The 24,790-nt window shown below is 37.4% G+C and overlaps 1 protein-coding gene across 1 annotated transcript in view; it reads right to left on the reverse strand.

Moving 5' to 3' along the window:
- The window catches only part of LOC109050602 (low-density lipoprotein receptor-related protein 5-like), a 59,825-nt gene that overhangs the window by 21,857 nt on the left and 13,178 nt on the right, over positions 1 to 24,790 (reverse strand). The window contains exons 4-8 of the mRNA XM_042715154.1: positions 20,517 to 20,714; positions 17,653 to 17,849; positions 15,444 to 15,575; positions 12,852 to 13,248; positions 12,576 to 12,747 (exon numbers count right to left, since the gene is read on the reverse strand). Of these exons, the coding sequence (XP_042571088.1) occupies positions 12,576 to 12,747; positions 12,852 to 13,248; positions 15,444 to 15,575; positions 17,653 to 17,849; positions 20,517 to 20,714 (1,096 nt within the window). The remainder of the gene's footprint in view (positions 1 to 12,575; positions 12,748 to 12,851; positions 13,249 to 15,443; positions 15,576 to 17,652; positions 17,850 to 20,516; positions 20,715 to 24,790) is intronic.

Consider the following 24,790-nt stretch of genomic DNA (forward strand, 5'->3'; position numbering starts at 1 on the left):
TAATGCATCAGGATCGCTTTTCGTAACTTTCATGGTGTGAGTGTCGGCAAAAAGTTGCACTTTATGCCAAAATATTTAGCAAGAGAGCTTGCAAGCTGTATTAATAGAAAAAATAGAGTGTTTATTTATTAATAGAGAGAATTAACAGAAAATAAATCCATTTTAATTTACTATTAAATGGGTCATATGATGCTGCTAAAAAGAACATTATTTTGTGTATTTGGTGTAATGAAATGTTAATGTGGTTTAAGGTAAAAAAAAAAAAAAAAAACATTATTTTCCACCTACTTTTTATTATTGTTTCTCCTCTATGTGCCGCCTTTCTGAAACGCGTCGATTTTTACGTTCATCTCTCTGAAGAGCAAGGTGTGCTGTGATTGGCCAGCTATCCAGCGTGTTGTGATTGGCCAAATGCCTCAAGCGTGTGGCGGAAAATGTTACGCCTCTTTATGACAAACGATAAAACCCATTATAAACATGATATAAACATGATTTCTAGTTGTGTTTTCTTTTGGAAGGCAAAAACACAAAGTAGTTTCGCTTTCTCAATGAAACAGCGACACATACCGCGGCCTTGAGTGAGCAGAGACCAGAGGCCTAGAGTGAGCCGTGGTCTAGAGTTAGCCGCGGCTGGCTTGAGTGAGCAGAGGCGGGTGGCTTAAGAACGTTGCGGCAGGCGGATTCTATGAAGGAGCGTACCTTGGGCTTGCAGCATCCACATGTGACGACCCCGGGCTGGATGCCGCTTCGTCCACGGTGAAAGCTGATTCGGCGATCCACAGTGCACAGTTGATGTATTTCCTCAGAGACCAGCACGGATCAGCCCCAGGCATGACGAAGCGGATATCATCCTCTTTTGGAAGGCCAAACAAAGTAGTTTCGCTTTCACAGTGAAACACACAGCATCTATACGTCATTGCGGCGGCAGCGGCAACAACTATACTACAACGAGAATAAAAGGTATGCCTTCTTTCTTTGCGTGAACATCTGGTGCGGCGTAATGCAAATCTTCCCACATACCTGACGTAGAGATGTGGGGGCATGTTAGAACGAGCCGTTTCCGGGGGGTGTGGACGAGTCTCAAATTTTATAAAGAATATCTCTTTGGAATTGAGACTTTAGTCTTTGCAACTTCACAGATCTTATTTATTCACCAAGAGCTTGTAACACTCCAAAGAGAAAGGAAAATTTGAAATCGCATCATATGACCCCTTTAAATATTAAACAACACATAAATTGAGAAATTTTAAGATACATCTGTTTTCTTTGTTGTCTATGGTATTAAAGAGTGTTCACGCATCAACACGATGTGAAACCTTGTAACACAGAATATACACATCCACTTGGATGCCAAACCCTGAGGAGTCACCTGCCAGATTTTTTTCAATTACCCAGTCAAGAATAAAATCCTGCAAAATAACCTCCCCTTTCTGCGTGAGCTTTGAAACATCATACGATTTCACCTGAGGTTTGGCCAGCTCTTCTGACAGGCCGACTCAGCTGTGGATGATATTATCTTTTCATCTGTTGTTTGCTTGCATAGGCCAAGAACAGCACAGCCTTAATTCAAACAGAATGATCGGCCGCTCTGCTACTCTCTCGCTTTTTTTTTTTTTAACCCAAGAGTCCAAATCCTCATGTCTTCCCATTCTGCTCGGCACTGCATCTGCACTTCCTCTGACTTTGATTGAGCTCATGGAGACAAGCGCTGAGAAACTTCCAGATGAGAAGCGCTGGTGGATCAAAAAGTGAATGAAAGATGCAACTTGACGGTTGTGAAATTGCAAAAATATTGACTCGTGTTCCTGCAGGTCATCCGACTCTCTGACAGCTCCCACGGGCTACTGGAGTCCTGAGAGGGAAGTTACCATTCCCATGGCCTGAACTGACAGCATACAACAGAAATCAGCATGGTACACAGTCTGTCTCTGATATTTATTATAAGAGCCACATTTGGACATCTTGAGAGATAAAAGTGATATTAAAATGATATTCTAAATATTTCATCTTGCCAAATAAGCAGTTCTAAAGGTTTGAAGAAAACAAAAAACAAAAGACAGATCAATGTAAACAGAAATTTAAATTAAATTTCCATGTCAATTAACATGTTAAACACTAGTTGTTTTGAGTCTGTGACACTTTCCATTTGGGCGTAACGCCACTGAATCTTGCTGGCACCATCTCTGGATTTAAGAAGACACGTAGACCAACCTCACAAAAATGCTTGTATCCTGTTTACTTGATTCATAAACAGGCCAACATAAGTAAATATATCAACATCCGGTGGATATCTAACAATTTTTTTTTGAGACGCCCAATGCTTCTTTTTGAAGGAAAAGAAAACCCTCACACGCCCAGACTCGGGGAGCGGAGCTCTTATGTTTTGACAAAGAGCAGTAAGATGAGAAGGTCAGACAGTTGAGAGGAAAGCATTCATCTTACCTAAACTGCCATAAATGCTACATTTAAGTTTATATAAATGTGACAGCGATGAAGCATCAAAAACAAATAAAACTCAATACTATTCTCTTTGCTCAACCAATACAGTAATGAAATTTCTACAAAATATAAAAGTCTGAAATTAATATATATATATATTAATATATATATATATATATATATATATATATATATATATATATATATATATACACACACACACACACACACACACACACACACACACACATCTATATGAAATCAATTTAAATATTTGCTTATTAATATTGTATTAATATATTATTAAGATATTTTATTATTAAAATATATCATTATAAATGATACACACATACATACACATTTATATACTATTGTTATTGGTATAATATTATTCTAAAAATATTTTATACCATTCATTACTAATAACTGAGCATTAATAATAAATCATATGCAATACAAATTCCCTTGTCATCCATAATCCAACATACAATTCCAAAGGGATTAAAATTCAAAATTTCGTCACATAAAATAAACTTATCATCTCATCACTTCACAATGATTAAACTAAACTACACAAAACAAATTGATTTACCATACAAAATAAAGGATCATTACAATTTAATTAAACTATAAACACAACAAATGAAACCTAAACATAATAATATATATATATATATATATATATATATATATCTTTATTTGTGTGTACATCAGCCGAAGTCTAATATGTTTTGACCAACATGAGGGCGAGTAAATGACAACATTCATTTCCCAGTTTAGCAGAGTGTGTTTTGTTAAAAGTTTGGTCACATGACTGTGCATCACAAACTCCTGCGATGCACCACCCTGACTGAAGGCAATGGACGCGTAATGTTCTTTGACTCAAGTAAGCTTTAAATGTTCCCACCCTGATCTGTCTACAGTAGTGTGCAGCTCTGCCTGGGACAGCCAAAGGTTTGTAACCCGACCAGAAAGCTACAAGTTGAAATGGTGCCTCAATTGGCTGTAAATTCAGAAACAATGTGTTTTCGCTGGGGTACATATGGGATGCATTGTGAGTCGACAGCTGCCGGTGACTGCTTACCACAACACTGCAGCAAAAAATTAAAAAACAACAAAAAAAAAAAAAAAAAAAAAAAATAAAATAAATAAATAAATCAAAAAAAACACTGGGACAACCGCTGCTGTATTATGTTAATAATCCGTGAACATCTCCAGAACAGAAGCAGAGAGCTGGGCGTCTTTCCCCTTCACCACCCTCCCGCTGACAGATGTGGGACAGTGGCGAACATCCCTCAGGAAATGAGACGGATTGCGGTGGCAATAACCGAGCTACAGGACAGGAACAACTAGGACAGCTGAGTGAAACCAGGCCGAGTTTACGCTATGCTTTGACAAGTCTCTCTTGTAATGTGAGAGAGAGAGAAAGAGAATCCGCCTGCGAAAGCTTGAAGCACCCATATAACATTTCTAGGCCAATAATGATAAGTGATAATAAACAGCATTTTGTAGTTTTTTTTTTGTTTGTTTTTTTTTTGCTTTAAACCTTTCAGTGTTGCATAAAAGCTTAGAAACTGGACTTCATAACGTTTACAAGCGATCTGATCAAATCTTAACTACTGCTTTTTAATTCGGGGAATGCTAAAAATTTACACGTACAAAATATCATAAACATAATAGCAGCAGGCAATAATATCATAAAGATTAAATTAAGTCATATATTGTAAGAAATGGCTTATCTGTTGCACAATAATGATAAACCTTGCTATGATTTGCTATGCTGTGCCAAAAAGTTTCTAAAGTAACAAAAAAAAATTGAACTTTACCTTAAAAATGTGTGATCTGTGGTGATATGTTTAAAAAACAAGATACACCATCAAAACGGAAGCCAAAAATTCATCCTGCCCACAATTATTTTTATTGTGTTTTTGCTTAAACGAACAGAATATTGGAAAAGGTATATTGCAGAACAGATGTTTAAACCTCTAGTGAACCTCTAGCAGAAAAGAAAGAGATTTTGAATTTGGTTTCCTATTATTTTCTCCATGGAGTGCAAACCATCATGGAGGTCTACAAGGTGATGTTATATTAAGTATGGACGTCACAACACTGTAAACCTAGAGCTCTAAACAAACGCTAATCGTTCTTTTTCAAGGCAAACTGACTTGATGGTCTTTTAAAATGTAGCCATTATTTACACATAAAATGCTTTACGCACACACAAACATATATTCTTCTAATTCATCACACTTAAGAGCAATTTTGAGCATTTCTACAGTATATCAAATCCCCGCCGGCCTGTAAAAATCTTACATTTGAGCATATTTGTTTTCTCAAATAAAATTACTAAAAAAACTGAATAAGTGAAAGTATTGCTGGATAGTGTGTGCAGCGCTGGCCACAGGAGATGGAAAATATTATGAAAGTCAGGTGTCTTTTATACCCCTATAATTCATGTGAAACTGTGTAACCTTGGAGCCTGGAACATCAAAGATTAAGAAGACCTCATAGTGAAACAGCCATCAACAGCAACAAACTGTTACCAGGCAATTAACTATAGTGCTGTTTGGCTTGGACTACCACTGGCTGGATTTGGCCTGCAAAGAGGTGAAAACTTGCAATTCTGTTGCATTTGAGCAAATTCTAGTGAGAAAACTAGAGAAGAGACCAGTCGCTTTACTGACGTCATGGGCATTGGCACTGTTACCTTTTTTTTTTTTTTTGGCCCAATATTACAGATTATTCTCTGGGGGCAGTTGAATGCTTGAATCTGATTGGCTGACGAAAGTTCTAAGGTGTGCAATTATTTTCAGGGGCAAAAGTATTTCCAGGCAGGTCTTGAGCGCATTACATGTCCAGGTCACTTTGCCAAATGATTTCAGTGATTTCAAAGGTCCTAAAACAGCAGAAGAACCAAAACCCACTACGAAACCGACTTTTGTCGTTGCTTTTTTCCATCATAAAGAGGCAAATAAACTCTCTGCACAACTCTGTACACACTGGATAGATTTTAATAGCTTTAATGTACTTGAAGTGTGCACAAAACGCTAGGAAAATTCAAGTAAAAAAAATTCAAGACTCTGTGTATTGGCAGATACTCAATATTCATTGACTCTGAAAAATCCTGATTGGGATATCCCTTTATGAAGATACAGAATAGAACAAAACTGAATTTTGCATATACTATTCAAACACACTATGACATGCCTCCTTCCTGCCTGTGAAAGAAGTTCTCTGGATATCTGCCAGACTTGTGTGGGACATCCATCACCTGTATGAACCGCATGTAAGCGGAGTGCTTCAAAGCAGTTTATTCTACCACTACCGTCCGAATCTAAACAGCCCTCACTATGATGGGCCTTGGATGTGCCGCTAACTCATAGACAAAGGAGCTATCATTAGCATGGCCAATGTTTTAGTGAGAGGCCCCTCGCTGGAAAAACCCTGCGCAAATCAAGTTTCACGGCTCCCGCCGGCCACAATGTGCCAGGGCCATTGGTGCAAACGCTCTGGGGGGACTTTAGAAAAAAGCATTATTGATCCTCTTCACACTAATGTTTTTTTTTTGCCAGCATCCATCAGCAGACGAGCCCTCGGCCACCTCACATCATACTACCACAAATAAAGCCCTCTTTCAAGCTGTTGCTTTTCACGGTCACGGTGTTGCCATACTGAAGGGCCATCAAAATGCACTTCGGGATTCATTGTACTCAAATGGCTTTATTGAGAGTAAAATTAAGACTTTTAGGAAACGGATAAAGGGAAGAATGTAGCTATGGACAGGATACAGAACAAATATACTGAAAAATAAATACACATAAAATGAAATACAAATGGCTGACTGGTATACATCATCTATTTATCATGTTTATGAATTTATTTAGAATCTTTATATTGTGTTTTATTTAATTTATTTTTTATTATTATACTAATAACAACAAATCTATAAATATAAAAATAATGTTAAAATATGCTTCACTGTATATAGATATTTCTGAATATATATATATATATATATATATATATATATATATATATATATATATATATATATATATATATATATATATATATATATATATATATTAACATCTCTGCTTGAGATGACCCTTAAAAAAAAGCCCTCATGTTTTGCGCAAGTTCTGCTTCATTCTGTTCTACATATTTGTCTTTATGGGAGCCCAGAGGGCACCCATGGCACTTCGCAATCAGAGTCTGAAAAGACTCGGTGAAAGCAGAATCTACATAATTGGCCCACAAAGCAGGGGACTTTCTACACCAGGGACGGCACATCAGTCAAATGAGTTATCTTAAACATCTCTACACTGAGGGGGTGAATTGAGAGGGTCTGCGGCGACTTCTAAAGGGTTCAAAGGGGCGGGATGAAGGGGGGGTTGAATCTGACTGCTCAGAAAAGAGTTGAAAACACACGGCAAGAGCGACAGAAATGAAAGCCCCACAATTCCCATACCGTTTAAGGAAAAAACCTTCCAGTGCAAGTGCCAATAATCAAGCCTTCCTTTCAGATGTACAGGACCTGAGATGAAAGGGGATGTTACTGGCACACATTCAAAACGATCTTTCGCTCATTTAAGAGAACAGGCTGTGAACCTGAAACACCAGTTGGAGGTTGACAGCAAATACAAACATCCTTGGATCTGCTTCTATGTAGTCAAATGTAAGGATAAAACATTTTTGAGTGCCATTTACATCATTAAAGAAATAGTCCACTTAAAAATGAAGATTTTGTCATCTTTTACTCACGTCCACAAATTCTGGAGACTGTGCAGGCTGCTCTTTTTTATGCAGAGCTAGCTTTTACGATTCAGAATGGAGGCAAAAGCATCATAAATGTATTTTAAAAGTGGTTCATATGATTCATGCACTATATACCAAGTCTTAAGAAGTCATACAATAGCTTTGTGTGAGAAACAGAACAATATTTAGATATTTAATTTCAATATCTAATCTTCAGTGAGCTTTTAAATGCAGAGAGACTGGATCACTGAGTGAAGTCAACTCAACAACTGATTCACGAATGAATCATTCAGATTCTTTCTGAAAAGATTTATTTGATTGAAAAGATGGCACTCAAAAGATAGGCTAGATTTGAATATTACTACAATGCAGAAATCAGAGCTCGGGTGTCCGTTTGAATGTATATGATTGTGTACAAAGCAGGGATGCTTTAAATTTCAGACGGTGTCAAATTTCAAAGGCTGCGCCCCTCCGGAGTTTACATTTGTCGGCTGCATACATCATAAAGGATGTCTTATTTAAGAAAAAACATAAGAAAACTGACTGCTATTCCCCTTGAGGTGTAAATTACTTTCATTTCTTTCTTCCTTTGCAAGTGCGAGTTTGAAATGAGACTCAACTTTAATATATTCAAGATTTTCTGCAAATAATGACTAAATATTGGTCTGTTTCTCACACAGCTACCAAATGGTTTCAGAAGACTTGGAAGAAAGCGGCGCTTTTGGATCTTTTTTGATGTTTAAAAACGTCAGTCTTGATTCATTTCAACTGCATGGAAAAGAGTGACCAGACAAGTCTTTGATATTTCTCCTGTTGTGTGCCACAGAAAGTACTTTATAATGACTTTGTTAATACTATAACCATATTTCAGAAAAAGTAAGAAAACTGTTAGGAAAAATAAGACAAAGAACAAAATAAAGGTAAATGACAATATTAATTTTTTGATGAATTATCCCTATAAAACCAAATATGACAGCCATATACTATAGATAAAACTTTGTCAAACCAAAAATCATGTCAAAAACAGGCTGGAAAAAACTGCTACATGGTCCTTTCACAAACATGAAAAATTAACAATGCAATTGTCCTCAGCCCCAAATGCAATTCAACTTTTCAAGGAGGAAGGTAAAAAAAAGCCCTTTCAGACAAGGCCTATCACCAGCCGTGTTAAAGGGGGGGGAAGCAAGAAGGCAAGAGGGAGGGAGGAGGGCCTGAAAGCCTCCATTCCTCTATTTATAACCATTCAGGCAGTGAGCAGCCACATTCCAAATGCCAGAAGGCACTTTTCAAAACTCCTCATTTAAAACTTAATGTTGTTTTCAGCTCCTGAAAAAGAGCCGCCCTCCCTCACACCAACCATCTACCAAAAGGAACCAAGCGGATGAAAAAAAAAAAAAGGCAAACAGTAACGTGTAAATGTGACTCTGTTCGGAGGCAGTCCAGAATCGGCCCTTTCAAAACAAAAAGGGCAGCTGAAATGAGGTAAGCGAGCATCAGTATGCAAAAAAGAAAATCTTTAATGAGAATCTACTGATGGACGGGCCATGCTGCAACTCCGCCGATTAGCACTTCAAGGGCTTTTCTTCCTTTCAGCGGGTAAGTGGGCCAGCTAAAGAATGGCCTCCGCCTCCATTAAGGTGAATCTGAAGAACCCTTGTGAGAAAGGAGAACAGAACACACTTGTCAGCTGCTAGGAGGCTGGGGAATGCAGTGCAGCCACCCAAAAAGTGCATCTGGTGCAGGGGTGGGGTGGTGTGCGTGGATGGAGGAGGACCTCCGCGAGATTTCGCCTCTATTCTGTGCAGCTTTTGTTCTGGAGTAGGCAGGGGGTCAGCTCTGAACACATGACCACAGAGCTTCCCTCCTCAGCCGGGCAGGAGAAAGAGTGCATCCTGAATATCTCTTCAAAACACTTCCAAAGGAGCAGAAAAAAAAAAAAATCACAAACAAGGCTTTTTAATATTGCAATTGTTTCTCCTACATGGTAATGAGATTAAATAAACGAAGTCTTCTGCAGAACAGATCTTTCTCTGTAGAAAATGTCCCGGTCCACCCTAGAGTTTAAGAATTGGTCTCTTGCTCACACATTTCTCATCTAATTATTCCAACATTAAACTGTCCTACTCAATTGTTTAATTAATTATTTTTTTTTGCATTTCTTCTAAGGAGAAACATTTGAGACAAAGCTGATATGGACATGATACATAACAGAGCCATAAAATTGCAACATGTGAGCAATAATAATTCTCTTCTGAGTAAAGTCCTGTTCACACCAATGACGATAACTATAAAGATAAGGATAAAGACATAGTTCTAAAAATCATTCTCAGTATTAAAAAATGGCAGAGTCCACACCACAGCTATAACGATAAAGGCACTGAGAAACTATAAATCGCTGGAATCACTTTCAGAACGATTTTTTTTCAAGCTGATGAACGATAAAAACATTGACAGCCAATCAGAATCAATCCTGCCATAACGAGCTCGCGAATTTAAAGCAGCAGACAAATGTGCATTTAGAATAAACAAACAATATTGTCCGCTGATGTGGACGCTAATATTGTTCTCTTTATAGTTATCATTCTAGATCTCTTTAATATCTCAACTGTTTCTCCGTTATAGCAATTAAATGAAATAGATACTTTTGCTCGCATCTTGAACTTCAAAGATTCTTCTCTTAAGAAAAAGACCCCAGTAATCTCAAACGTGTCTCCTCTAGAGTTTCAGAGAAATTTCAGAGAATTATCTGAGCTATGCAAATTTATCTGAGCTATGCTATCTTGGTTCATTTTAGAGCTACAAATATCTTATCAGTGTCTATTTTTATTTCTCCCAAGGAATTTTAGGGAGAAACATCTGAGACAAGGTTGTAACTCAATCTCTTGAAGTAAGAAAGAGCAACCTCTGAGCAATACAATGATCCTGGGTGATGGTGAGTGACCAAACGTTGATTCTCAAAAAAATCATCTTTCTATTGCTGGATGGTTGAACTGATTACAAAACCTACGCTGCAAATATAATTATTTTCCACAACTCTCTTTCTTGAGGAAAATGCAAGAATGCCATCATTCAATTATACAATGTTTTGATATGAGCAAAAATAACACATCTTTAAAAGAGAGGACCAGTGCTCAGCAGTCATCCATTGGGTTGTTTGGGCAAGGATTATTCTAGAAGGTGTTGCACGTGGACTTCAATGAGCATCTGGCCTTTTACAGAGCTCGATCTGTCAGCAGGAGTGCCCTAATCCTCAACTCATTCAGCCCAGCTTTAACACAGGAAAACACCACCTCGCTCCTCCCTTTGACGGCCACAGAAAACACTTCTGCATCTCAAAGAGAGAGCAAAGCAGAGTGCACACAAACAGGGACTCGCGCTGAGTCGTGGTAGTTTTTAGGCCACCCTTGCCCTGCTGTTCACCCTTGGCCCGCCTGTCCTACTGCCCCTTCTCTTTAAACGCCACAGCAGGGAACCTGGCAGATTAAAAAAAAGCCCTGGGTTACAAACAGGTTAGTTGTGATGGCATTTTGCTGGCTGTGACTGTCCGCAAACTCGCGGAGTTCAGTGCATCCATAAATAATACCTACCCTTTAAATGCACAGTTTGAGAGCTCTTACCTAAAGCTGCCACACACCTAGGTTAACAGGTTTATGAACCTAGCCAACATGGGATTGACTGCATTGTTATGCAGTTGAAGTTTGAGCCATAACATACATTATTTGTCACATTTATTCACATAAGTCAATGCATTTAGGACCTCAACTAACAATGTCTTTACAGCATTTATTAATATAGGTTAACATTAACTTCTACATATAAAAACACATTTATAACATTTTATATTGTAATAATTAACACTGATAACTGTATTATGAATGCATTAACTAATCTTAACAAATTGAATCTTATTGCAGCTGTCAGTAAAAAAAAAACAAAAAACAGCTGGATTAATATTTACTGAGAATAGCAATGTAAAAAAAAAAAGAAAACAACATGTAAATTCTTGGAAAAATGTATATATATATATATATATATATATATATACGGGTCTTTTTTATATATTGTTACTTTTGATAAGAAACAACGTCTCATCTTTTACGGGTCCACAGCTCATATAGTGTTACTTTTGATAAGAAAGAGAAGTCTCATCTTTCAAATTATGTCCTTTATTTTCAGGAAATTCAAATGTCTAATTTAGTGTTTGCCGCTCTTTGATGTGGCTGTGAAACACACTCAGTTCAATAAGGAGTATATTATCATATCTTATATAAATAATCTATATATACTACTTTTATATTTACGTCTAAATATCATGAATTGAACAAAGTATGCAGATATTGAGAGAGCATTGTTTCAAAAGGTTGGAGAAGACGGCAATAAAAGCAAACGAGCTTGTAAACAAAATAACTGTTCATTTCATTACCTCAGGTAGTCATCAGTGTCCACAGCTCGTTAGTGCGCTATAAATGAAGTCTAGAGAAGGGCATTTCGTGAAATATTAGACCATATACACATCATATTAGTGATGTCTTATTTAATGTTTAAATAAATCTGTTATGAAATGAGTTATGAGAGGCACTGTGTAAAAGAAAGAATATATATATATTTATTTATGTCTACATATCAGAGATTATTGGTCAAAGTATAGACAGATATTGAGAGAGCCATGTTTGGAAAGGTTGTTGAGAGTCAGCGTGAGAAGAAAAGCAAACGAGCACGAGAAAACAAGAGGGGGATGTTTCCTTAGCTTCTTTTGTGTTTACACGACAGGCTTTCAGGCATACTGGGTGAATGAAAACCAAAGACATTATGACACCCAGGGACCTGTGCCTGGTACAGAATAAATCAAGACATTTGGTCTGAGGCTGGAGTTAGAACGCTAAAACAGAAAATAATCCATCTAAACATGAAACCTTTCACAAGAAATCCACACAACAAAATACAACAAAAAAAAAGTCTCACGGATTTGGTCAAGACTCTGGAGTATCTTCGCTAAAACAGCAATTTTCCCATCTAAACATGAAAAAAAAAATCCACCAAAGGACTCAGCTAGATTCTTTCAAGAAATGCCTTCCAAAAGGCCATTAGCAAAGTGCACATATGATGATCACTTCAGGGAAACACTTGAAGGACTAGCTGCTCACTTCCAACAAGGAATTCGCCCTTGGACTCCACTACAGTCCTCAGGTCCCCTCTCATTACTCCACATTCTCAGACTATTCAACCAGCACCAAAGTCTCAATTCAGCCATGGAACACCATAAAATTTCAAAGCTACTCGTATATGCTTCTAGTGAAAGGAAATCTAATGAGCAAATATTGCAACAAGGTGACACCACTGCACATTTCCCCTTTAAAGTAAAATGTTAGCTGACTTACCTCAATTTTGTCCGTTTTGGCATCGCCCCAGTAAAGCTTTCCTGCAATGTAGTCAATGGCCAAACCATTGGGCCAACCAAGGGAGGTGTTGAGCAGCACAACCCTGTCCATGCCATCCAGGTTTGCTCGTTCGATCTTGGGCATCTCGCCCCAGTCAGTCCAGTACATGTATCTGCATAACAGCAACAAGAAGAAGGTAAATTACATGCTAATTCAGGAAGACTCCACTTAGAGATCTCAGAAATTAACTTAAAATGAAGTACATGATTTCCATACCCATTTATGGGATCCAACACGATGGCTCGCGGTTCGTCCAGGTTCTCAGATATGAGGATGCGTCGAGAAGTGCCATTGAGTCTGGTTACCTCGATGCGATCGGTGCCTGTGTCTGTCCAGTAGAGATTACGTGCCACCCAGTCCACCGCAATTCCATCAGGATGGTTGATCTCACTGGTGACCAGAGTATGGGCGTCGCTTCCATCTATTCGGGCACGGCGAATGGCCTTCACCTCATCATCCGTCCAGTATATGTATCCTTCCACCGGGTCATAGTCTATGGCAATTGCATGCCGGATGTCACTGACTTGTAAGACAATGTCTGTATAGTCAGGTAAGTCTAGGGATATCCGCCGAAGGTCGGTGCGGCGAGCCAGTAGAAGCACCTGTTCTGCCCCTGGTGATAAGAGTGAGATTTGCTTAAAATGTTGAGCATGAGAACAACGGAGCCATCTGCTCTTTTGACAATCCTGCAAAAGATTCATCAAGGACCAGAGATGCCATGGCCTTTGACCTGCACTGTCTACTTCAATTAGGACAGCAGTAACTCAAAAAATCAAAAGCCTAACCCTAATCTCGCAAAAAGGTCTACAAATATGTGTATTAAGAGTACTACTCTGCCTAGGGCACAGATTCAACTCGTCAAAGAAAACGGAGTCTGACAGAAGCAATTAGTTGCATGAATTGCAGAGTTGTCCCTGCAGACGGTGCACTGCAAGATCGCATTGCTCCATTACAAAAACTGCATGCCAGGTTTAAATACCAATAGTAGAATCTGTCTAGACCCAATCTGTGGAAGCAATTAGTTCCAACCTTGTCCTTATTTAATCTCTCTTTGTAACCGAGCACGCTCCAATACCCACAACACCAGCTGCGGTCCACGGCACCCAATAAGTAGTGACATCCATCAGCACTGACACCAATAAGAAGAAGAAAAACAGCTCCTCTAGGGTTTCTTGGTCTTTTTTTTTTGGCTTCTTTTGGTTTTAATTTGTCCTTCGTTCTGCCTTGCATGTTATCAAAGTGAGTGGACGTCTGACAAAACCAAAACAAATGCCTTCAATTTAGCCACCCAAGCTAAACAAGTATGAGGTGTTGACGTTTGCTCATGCTAATCCTTTGTCCTACTGGATCCACTCGTGCCCTTGCCTTGTTGCTAATGAAAGTCCAGTACAATAGGCTATTGTTTGTTCTGATTAGTTGTCAACTTTTCAGGAGAGTTGCTTAATCTTGAGGTCAGTGGGAATAGGTTTCATTTGGCCAGACAACCTCCCCTGTCCTCAACACTGCACAGCTCCATGTTTCAATTGCGCCACTGGAATGAAGGCTTGATGAATACTTCTCATTGTTTCCTGGCTTGGGAATATACTGCCTCAAATTTGAAGGAGTTATAAATTCAAGTAGAATGGCAGAGAGACTTGGGAAGAGGTGAATGTTTTTTTTTTTTTTTTTTCCAATAAAAAAACAGTCTGTCATTAACAGGCTGGGTGCACAGATACAATGGACAACTCTGTTCTGGAGAGGGTGGGAAAAAAATCCAAGCTAGCCAGGGGGTGAAGCCTGATTTTAGTAGCCCTTAATGTTTAATGTACATCCTCATCAAGAATAAAAGGACGAATGCATTCAATTTTAATTAATCAAATGCATTTTGCTTTGTACGAGAAAGTCCTTTTTGGACATACAAATATGTCTGGATCTTTCTGCTGTCCTCAATTTACTCTACTACAATTACCATAATTCACACAAAGTTTCACCAATGAATCTCGTTTTATTAAAAGTTACATTTTATTATCAATTGTTCACAAATTTTGACCAAGCAGCTAATTAATTGTTCAAACTGGTTAACCGTTTCAATGGGGAAAAATCGATTTAAAAGAATGATTTGAACATATCATTTTAATAACTAAGATTTTATCTATTCCAGACCTGGTAAATGTCATTTTAAAATTCCCTGAGGTACCCCATGATGATTTTACAATGAGCAAAGGGGCATTTCTTTAAGGAGTCTGGAGATGAGAGAATGTAGACAAACACCTTGAGTAATTCAACCAAATTATTTCCTAAACTGGACCTAAACGCACAAACTTTGGACTGACCCGGTCAGCCCCTCAAAGGTGACCTTGACATGGGACCCCAAAGTAGGTCTACCAGCTCTTCATCTAGGCTAAAACTCTCACGACAAAGAGAAAAAGGAGTGAAATGTGTCAGCTGTTATGGAATAAGGTTATGATTCATAATTGCTGAATCAGAGAAGAGTGATTTTGACTAAACTGTAAACTCAAATGAATCACCATCTGTCAAACATTAGTCTCTGTCATGGTCTTCTGTGCGGGACGGCATGCTAATTTTTTATAGATGCACAGTACGCCAGTCCTCATACCAAAACCAGCCCATGAAAGGCCACAGTTCATAAAAATCTAATTTTACGCTCGAGAGCAGGGACATCATAATAAAATTACAAATGCAACAAAACCATTCCATGCTCTTCATAGAAAAGCAGCCATATCTATCTATCTGAATCGTGAATTTTCGGAAAAATATTTTATACTTTTTGGGTCTTTTTAAGCATTCAAATCAGCATGCTTTTTATACCTGGTCGACAAGTCTTTCCATCCTCTTTGAGTTTAACCCCAGTTGGACAAGCACAGCTATAGAAGGGCGGCATGGGGGAGAGGAGACACAGGTGGGAACAGCCTCCGTTTCTTTCACTGCATGGAGTTTGAACTGTGGAGCAATGACAAGGAAAGAGGAAAGCTATAAAACTGCTGTTTATTAGACATTACTGCAAAGAGCATTGACCTCCTGGTTAAAAAATGACCAGAAAACACAGTGATCTAAAGAATGTGTGAATGGTTCACCAAATTCCCACCTTAATTTGAGAAAGTTCATCACATAGGGTGATTAATGCATCAGAGCACTGAATTAAATAGTATATTGGTCTGGTATATAAATAACCACGGCTTGAACGTATTAACCCTGCTCTTTTATTGCTCAGGAAACTTAACAATAGTTACGTTTTTGTGTCTTAGTTATGCTGTGCTTAATTAAGATATCAAATGGTTATTACCAAGGCAAATATAAAAAAGAGATACTGAAATATAGAGATCTAATGTGCGATTTTACTTTACTTTTACTTGACTTAAGAGATACTGAAATATAGAGATCTAATGTGCGATTTTACTTTACTTTTACTTGACTTAATGTGTTATTTGTCGGAAACTCTTTTGAGATTGAGATTCTGCTCACGATGCGTTATTTGGCATCAGACAACTATGAACTTCCTCTTCACCTGTGGCACGACAGATTAGAAAAGAGGTTAAAAAACAGCATTGCTTAGTTCCCAAACAAAACTTCAACCCTTGAACAAAAGCAGGTGGCAGCAAAACATTTTATTTCCTGTAAGAGGTTTTTCCATTTCCACCAGGTCACACTCTGCTTGTAGTAGCCTCTCAGAAAACACATCTGCTCCATCAGGAAAACACAGACGGCCCTGACCCAACACTTGTTATCCCCCTCTCCTCCGCGCTGCTCGCAGATGTGGTGTCTGCCCAGCACACTGACTGATGACTGGTCCACAGTTCAAGGACACATGAGGAAATTCAAAAAATACCAATACAGGCATATTTTTGAGGACGTATAGTATAATGCTTGACTCTGCAACTTTAATACAACAAATACATATATTAAAAATATAATTAATGATATACAATATTAAATATTACTTTATTATTATTGCTGATAAATAAGAGTGTCATCCTCACAAACAGATCATGGTTGAATTATTATTAAATCACAAACATTTATTTTAATCTTAGTAGTTTTATAAGTAGTTTTATACATTATAATAATAATATTAAAATAAATATTGCTCTACAATTAATTACAACATTATTAATCATAATTAATTGTATTTTTTTATACAATTGTATACAATTTTATACAATTATAAAAATACAATTATTATTATTTTTAATAAAATAAATGCAGCCTTAGCATAAGAGACTTTAGTTTAGAAACAAACAAACGGTTGGGCAATTAATCACAATTTTTTAATTTATTTAGTCTTTTTAATCTATTTTAAAAAGTTTTCAATATTATGAATATTTAACGACTGCTGTTATCTATTATATTAGATATTTACTTTTAACAAGTGCCCTCTGGAACCTGCTAGAACCACCCTGGTTGAAATCACTGGTCTAGATCTTCATTGTTTGTTTGCATGATGGTTGCTTCATCCTTTCTTTATTTTCTTACCTCCAACACAACAAACACTTACCTAGTGGGGTCTTTGCAGGCTGTTAAATGTTTTGAAGCAGTCCACACCCACATCCTCACATGCACACACACACACAGACTAAGGTGGGGGTGGGATCGTGCTGGGGCTGTTCCCCGTCTCCACTGAGGAACTGTGTTTATTTCTTCAGAGTGGAATGCAGGACACTTGGAAAATTTCATTCCCTGAGAACTATTCTCCCCAGATTGCCTCATGGGCCAAAAGACCGACACTTTCACAAAGAGGCAGTGCAGTAAGTGCTGAAAGAATGACCTAAAAAATTAAACATGGAATATGAAGGCTCTCTTGAGGCAACCTGACCTGAGACCTACATTGAACAGTACTGTTCCTTCACAAACATGGTTTGTGAAAATTTGATGTGTATTAGAGCTTCAAAATAGTCTGAATCTTAAGGCCAGCACTTAAACCTCATGGGTCCTGGGATAAAATGTCTATTTTGTTCTGGTTTGACAAAAACCAAACCATCTATAAACCAGTATTGTGAGTTTTTGAGATGTGTAGACTCACTGTTGGGCTGCCGCTCTTGGCCCAGCACCTGGATGTCCATCGGCGAGTAAATGCCACTGAGAATTTCTCTCCGGTTCTCTCCAGTATGTTTGTTGCAGGCGTGAATGGATCGGGTCTGCCAGTCTGTCCAGTAGAGCGTCTCTTCATAAAGAGTGAGGGCAAACGGGTGAGTGAGGGAACCCTCCACAACGGCCTCCCTGTAACCGTCAACACATATATGTAAATACACACTCTGCTTAAATTACCCACATATATACTGCATTTTGGATGTTAAATGCTCTTAAAGTGATGCACGACAGCTCAAAAAATTGAGATTCATTTTATTCAACAAGGATGCATTAAACTGATAAGTGACAGTAAAAACATTTATAATGTTACAAGAGATTTCAAATACATTTTTTTTTTAAGCTTTCGATTTTTCAAAAAAAAAAAAAGAATCATGGTTTCCAGAATCATGGTTTCCACAAAAATATTAACTGGCACAACTGTTTTCAACTCCAATCATGATAATGAGAAATGTTTCTTAACAGCAAATCAGTATATTAGAATGATTTCTGAAGGATCATGTGACACTGAAGACTGGAGTAACGATGCTGAAAATTCAGCTTTAAAATAAAAAATAAATTAAATATTACATTTTAATAAATTACATTTTAAAATACATTCAAATAGAATATGGATGTTTTAAAGTGTAATAATATTTCAAAATATTACTGTTTTTACTGTATTTGTGCTCAAATAACAATCTTGGTGAGCATAACAGACTTTCAAAAACATTAAAAAAAAAAACTAAACTTTTGAACAGTAGTGTAGTTCTGCCAAAAATAAAAAATTATTTGGTTTGGAACCCATATAATATGGTCATCAGGTTTCATAACCATGCTGGTCAACCAGTTAGACTAGCACTGATGCTGATAAACCAGCCTGGAATGTCTAGTCTTTCAGGAGGGAACACACATTCCAAGCCAGCTTGCTTTATGAATCCAGTTGGAATTCTTTATATGGGAAATATATGGGAAATAATTCCAGTAAATTTCAAAGACATGAGAGGCCTACAGGTATTACTCTTTCCAAAAAAAGCATATAGAAATAGGCATATAGAAAGGGAATTTAAGACCACAACAACAAGCCAACAACATCAACTGAGGACTTTTTTAGACCCTTCAGGAAATCTGGAGCTCATACGAAATCGAACCACCCAAACCCCCCCCCCCCCCACCCCCCTTTCGGGGGCCCGTAGGACTTCTTTTCCAAGAAGAGGGGGGAATTAAACAAATCAGGCTGTCATCGACCTGTAACTCCGCATCTGTTTCGGTCGTTAGTAGGGAGTCATCCTGTTCTCTAACAGCACAGCTGCCCTTATCAAGTGAATTTTCCTCGGACTCCATCGGAGCGCCGCGTGTCGCGTTTGTCTGGCCGAACGGCGGCCTTCTGAACCACTGGACATAAATAAACAGGAGTGGATCAAAGCAACAAGTGTTCAGAACCATTGTGCCACAGTATTCGGAGAAGCGTCGCTCATCAATCACCGAGCTGTAGTGTCGTGAGGGGATAAATTTTCCTGGTTAGGTCGGGGGAGTTTGTGTGTGTGAATGTGCATGGAAGAGTTAGACCCTCCTGATTTTTAATAGCGTGTGACGAACAGCGGAATGGGGGAGGGGTGGTGGAGGGGGGTCAGCACTCTGGAAAGGTAATTACAAACAGATTTTTCACAGCCTTTGACGCACTCTTGGTAGTGCCAGAGTTGTTTGAAGCCAGCAAACTGAAAAGGCTATTAAACAAAGGTGTCCGAGTACAGCAGAACATTAAATTAATTGCTTAATGCCACAAGTTTCATGAAGAGGATGGAATAAAGCATGCATCACTGATCCACAGTTGTATGACAACCGCTATTACTCACGTCTGATTCAGTCAAGAAGACCTTTGACAGAAGTACACTAGATGCTTTGTGTTGTTTTTGAGAATGAATGAATGAATTTTTTTAGCAGAAGACTGAGGATATGACTTAAAAATGAAGGAACCAACCAACAATTAAATAACTTATATAATTTAAATAAATAATTATATTATATTACATATAAAATCTATTATTTATTAAAATTATAGAATTAAAATTAAAACATTTTGTATACTTTAACAATTTGTCTTTTAGCAGACTGGAAATGCTACTTAAAATAAAGCAGCAAACTATTCATTTAATAATTCAAAAATAACTTTTCAGATTGACAACTGTAAGAATGGGTATGCCAAAAAAAAAAAAAAAAAAAAGATCAATGATTTTAATATTGAATTCATTTTTTTTTTTTTTTTTTTTATAAAATTAAAAATAACATCACTTTAAACTGATGTCTTTTTGGTATACTAGCAACTTTCATTTAATATTTTTTACTATTATGAAAGATTGAGAATCAATAATCAAAGTCTCTATGATTTTCTGGTTTCTAGATATAGGTCAGGTTCCTCGTTCAATGACATCTGCTGGACTACAGGCCTAGCCAGACCATACGACTCCTGCAGATCGACTAGCAATGCAAATCTGAACATAGCAGAGGGTCCGACATACCTTTCTTTATTGAAGTTACTACAAAATCCTACATACACAAAAGGAAATGTAACCCTTTGGCTGGGGGGCCCAAATCATACCCATAATGCCAGGCAGGATCGGGTTACAGTGGTATATGGTACGGAGGTCATCTCAAGTTAAGAGTGGGCGGAAGTAGGGAGGGGGTCTCAAACTGGGCCTACGTGCAGGAAGTGTTTGGATTGGGCCACAGACATACCATTCGGCTTCAATACGGATGGGAAAGGGAAAGAAATACAAGGAGATGAACTGAGAATAAGTGTGAAAGAATGAGGAAACTGACCGAGCTGTTCCATCCAAGTTGGCCCTGTGGATGAAGCTGAGCTTTGCATCTGCCCAGTAGAGTTTCTGCTCCTCGAGGTCGATGGTCAGTCCGTTGGGCCAGTAGATTTCCTTCTGGACAATGATTTGTCGACTGCTGCCATCCATTCCCGCCCTTTCTATTCTTGGCTCCTCCCCCCAGTCGGTCCAGTACATGTACCTGAGGAGGAAAAAACAAACAAACAGGCATCAGTCAGCTGGTTTCCATTATCCTAGAGAAAACAAAGTGAAAACTAGTCAACCAGTCATTCAGACAACCCATGACTAGACGATGAAAATATATAGCTTTCACATTCATGTTTGCAAGAAGTATAACATGCAATCGGTAACAAAGAACAAACTAACTCAAGTACAGCGGGAAATGGCGATGTCTGCAATGGTTTACATATTGACTGGAAGCTGCTCAAGGCTAGGCAACATGGATTTGGAGTTAGACTAAACAAACGTTTCAAGAGCAGGCTGTTTTCAAAGCAAACCATATCAGCGTTATATTTGCCAGAGCCTGTCTCGCTTGAAATACTTCATATGAGAGAAACACAACACAGCAACCAAAACCAAAGCACATACTCAACAACTGCAAACTTCTTTGTTGGCAAAAAGCCTTTTTGTGTTTAGGAAATACTAGCAGTCAGTTTCAATTTCCATGGAAAGAAACAGATTGTAAACTTTCCATACGAACCTAAAAATCGCTGCACAATTCATTTATAAAAAAATTGTGATATGCCTTAGTGGGATTATGAAATCTCAAATAAACAAACTAAAATATATCTGCTGCGTGTTTCAGAGTGAAGCATGGAACCGTTTTCATTTACACACTAGCAGCTCATGACTAGTTGTTTTCAGGTTCCCAGTACATGCTGCTCCACACGTGAAATATTATACAATACTAGAAATATTTTTTATTTTATTTAGTATACAATGCTATTTTCAGTACAGGTCAAAAGTTTGGAAACATTACTATTTTTAATGTTTTTTGAAAGAAGTCTCTTCTGCTCATCAAGCCTGCATTTATTTGATCAAAAATACAGAAAAAAAAAACAGTAGTAATATTGTGAAATATTATTACAACTTAAAATAATAGTTTTCTATTTGAATATACTTTAAAAAATAATTTTATTCCTGTGATGCAAAGCTGAATTTTCAGCATCATTACTCCAGCCTTCAGTGTCACATGTAACATCCAGTCTATCACATGATCATTTAGAAATCATTCTAATATTCTGATTTATTATGAGTGTTGGAAACAGTTCTGCTGTCTAATATATTTGATGAATAAAAGGTTAAAAAGAACTGCATTTATTACGAGTCAAAAAAAATCTAATAATATATATTCTAATAATATATTTTCTTTACTTCACTTTTTCATTCCTTAACCAACTCCTTGCTGAATAAAAGTATTGATTTTATTTAAAAAAAGAAAAAGAAAGAAAAAAAAATTACTGACCCCAAATTACTGACCAGTAGTGTATATTGTTATTACAAAATATTTATATTTTAAAAACATAGCTTTTTTTTTTTTTTTTTTTTTTTTACTTTTTATTCATCAAAGTATCCTAAAAAAGTATCACATGTTCTGAAAAAATATTAAGCAGCAGAACTGTTTCCAACTTTGATAATGAATCATCATATTAGAATGATTTCTAAAGGATCATATGATAATAATCCTAAAAATTCAGCTTTGCATCACAGAAATAAATGATAATTTAAAGTATAATAAAATTGTAAAAACAATTATTTTAAATTGTAATAATATATCACAATATTAAAAAAAAAAATCTGTAATTTTGATCAAATAAATGCAGGCTTGATGAGCAGAAGAAACTTCTTTCAAAAAACATTTACAATGCTATTCAACAATAAAAAAAAAACACCAATTATATATATACAATGCTATTTTATAATTTAAAAAAAACTTGGAGTATAAGGTACGAGTCATATAGACAACTTTTGTTTTTGTCTTCTCAAGAGATGCAGCTTGAAAGCGCTGTTACCATTTATTTTCAATCAGTGGAAAACAGCAGCAACAACACTGTGCTAAATATCTCCTTATGTGTACCTCTGAAGAAAAGAGATGAGGGTGAGTAAATGATGACAAACTCTACTGCCAAAAATAAAGGCACACCAAACCTTTTTTTCAAATAGAATTAAAGGTAGCTCAACTGAGCATGCTTAAAATGTTGTATTGTAACTGAAGCACAGTTTATGAACTTTTATTTTTCTTGACGATATGTCAGTGAACTACTAAATGGTATGGACTGGCTTTATCAGCAATGTTTTTTGTTGTTTTATGCCTTGCTTAACCAGAACAATGGCCTGTTCATGCTGTAAAGTGTCACATGTGTGACTCTAGCCATATTTGTAGGTCACATATAGCCTATTTGTGAGGGAATATGACGCAACTGAAAAATTATATTACAGTTGTGCGACTAAACTATATCCATAATATGTGTCAAAATGCTGTCCAGTTGTCTAATCAATACAAAAAAAGCTAACTTTTTTTAATTAAAGGAGAAAATGGAGGAATGAAGACAAAAAAAAGGAGTAAAAAAAAAACAACTGACAAGAAGCAAAAATGCATAAAGGGAAGCATTCGCCCAGAGAAGCCGTGATTACTTATAGCATACAAGCTACGACAGAAAGCGTGTCGCTAACGGAAACACTTATCAAATCTCATGCCAGCAGGGAGACCAGGCATGAAAACTCAACCGGCCCTTCCTCCCCTGAGATGCATCCTATTAGACTGCCTGTGGCTCCAACGGTTGTGCTGTATTTTTCTCAATTAGGAACTTTAGCATTACACCGCTGCTGAAATCTGATGGCTGACAGAACAAAGAGATGGTTGAACTATGGTTTTGCAGAAGACCGTAACAAGAACAATAACTCTTCGAACGGCACTCTGTAGCGAGGTTCACAGCTGGGACTTTGACTTCAAATTTAGTAGCTTATTAGCAAGGGATGAGTCAGAATAGTCGGCTAATTAACCAACCATCTAACTTCTTGGAGAAGTTTAAATGTATTGCCTTTAGCACCACAGCTACAAACAACAAATAGGAAAAATTACATGGGATAATTCAGTGACTAAAGGTGCACATTTACCTTTTTAATAAGGGCAAAATTTCCCCACAGATTCAAGTTGTTCACAAGAATTCATCATGTTGACATGACTTGGTTTGAAAGTGAAGTTTTTGCCTGCAAAATTTCACGTAACATCTAGCAGAAGTTAGTGCAATGGCTTATACTGCTAAAAGCAACTTTAAAACGTTTGGAAGCTACATTTTTAACTTTAGTTTGTACAATGACAGGTATATGATCATGTTAACATGATTATCAGCACATTTTTTAAACACTTTACAGTTTTACACCTGCTAAAGACAAACAACCAGCGTCAGAATCTCTGGAGTGCGTGCGAACGAGTTTGTTGTGATTTTGTCTGTGTTATTCACAGATATAAACCTGACGCTTGGCCACGCAACAGAGAACATCAACTGGTGCCACCCAAAGAAAGGAGACTGTGGAATGCCTACAGAAGACGGCAGAACGTCTCCAAACATAAAATACCAGGTACATCTTTGCTATAAAACTTCAGATAAAACACTTCTGTCGGATGTTTGGATGTGCCATGCCTGTCTGGCTATAAGAACTGTATTTTTTTGGTCATACTTTAAAATTCAAGAGGAGTCAGCAAACTTAACACGGCAATAAATAAAAAAGATCAATTCTTTTCATCTGATGGTAATTCATCTTTTCACTCCTCCCAAGCCTCTTTTGGAGAATGTGAAAACAATGAACATGTCTTGAGAACAGACAAACATAATTCAGGGGCCCCTGCATGCGGTTGCTCTCACTCTGAGGGGGTTGTAAAAAGCAGAGCACCCCTTTCTGTGATCTGAAGCAGGGGCCCAACAGAGGTCTTGGATCTCCATGGTAAATCTCAATTCAAAGCTCTCAGGCGGTGACAATAAGAAAATAAAAGCTTATATTAAGTATGTCTGCTCAAAAATGCCAGACATTAACTTGCGGATTGCTGTGTAACAGGATCTTAGCGCTGGAGAACGGATCTCTCGGTTTGAAAATTTCTTCTGAACGCAGTGAACTTCACAAAACAGGCAGCTAATGTTTTGAAAAAAAGCAAGCGATATGGATGTGTTTCTTTAGGCTACAGGCCAGGAACAGTGTCTGGCTCCATTTTTAATGTCTCCATCATACACCGCACAAAGTGAAATGCATTCTGAGGAA

The sequence above is a fragment of the Cyprinus carpio genome, chromosome A25 (genome assembly GCF_018340385.1).
Source record: "Cyprinus carpio isolate SPL01 chromosome A25, ASM1834038v1, whole genome shotgun sequence".
In the NCBI taxonomy this organism is placed as follows: Eukaryota; Metazoa; Chordata; class Actinopteri; order Cypriniformes; family Cyprinidae; genus Cyprinus; species Cyprinus carpio.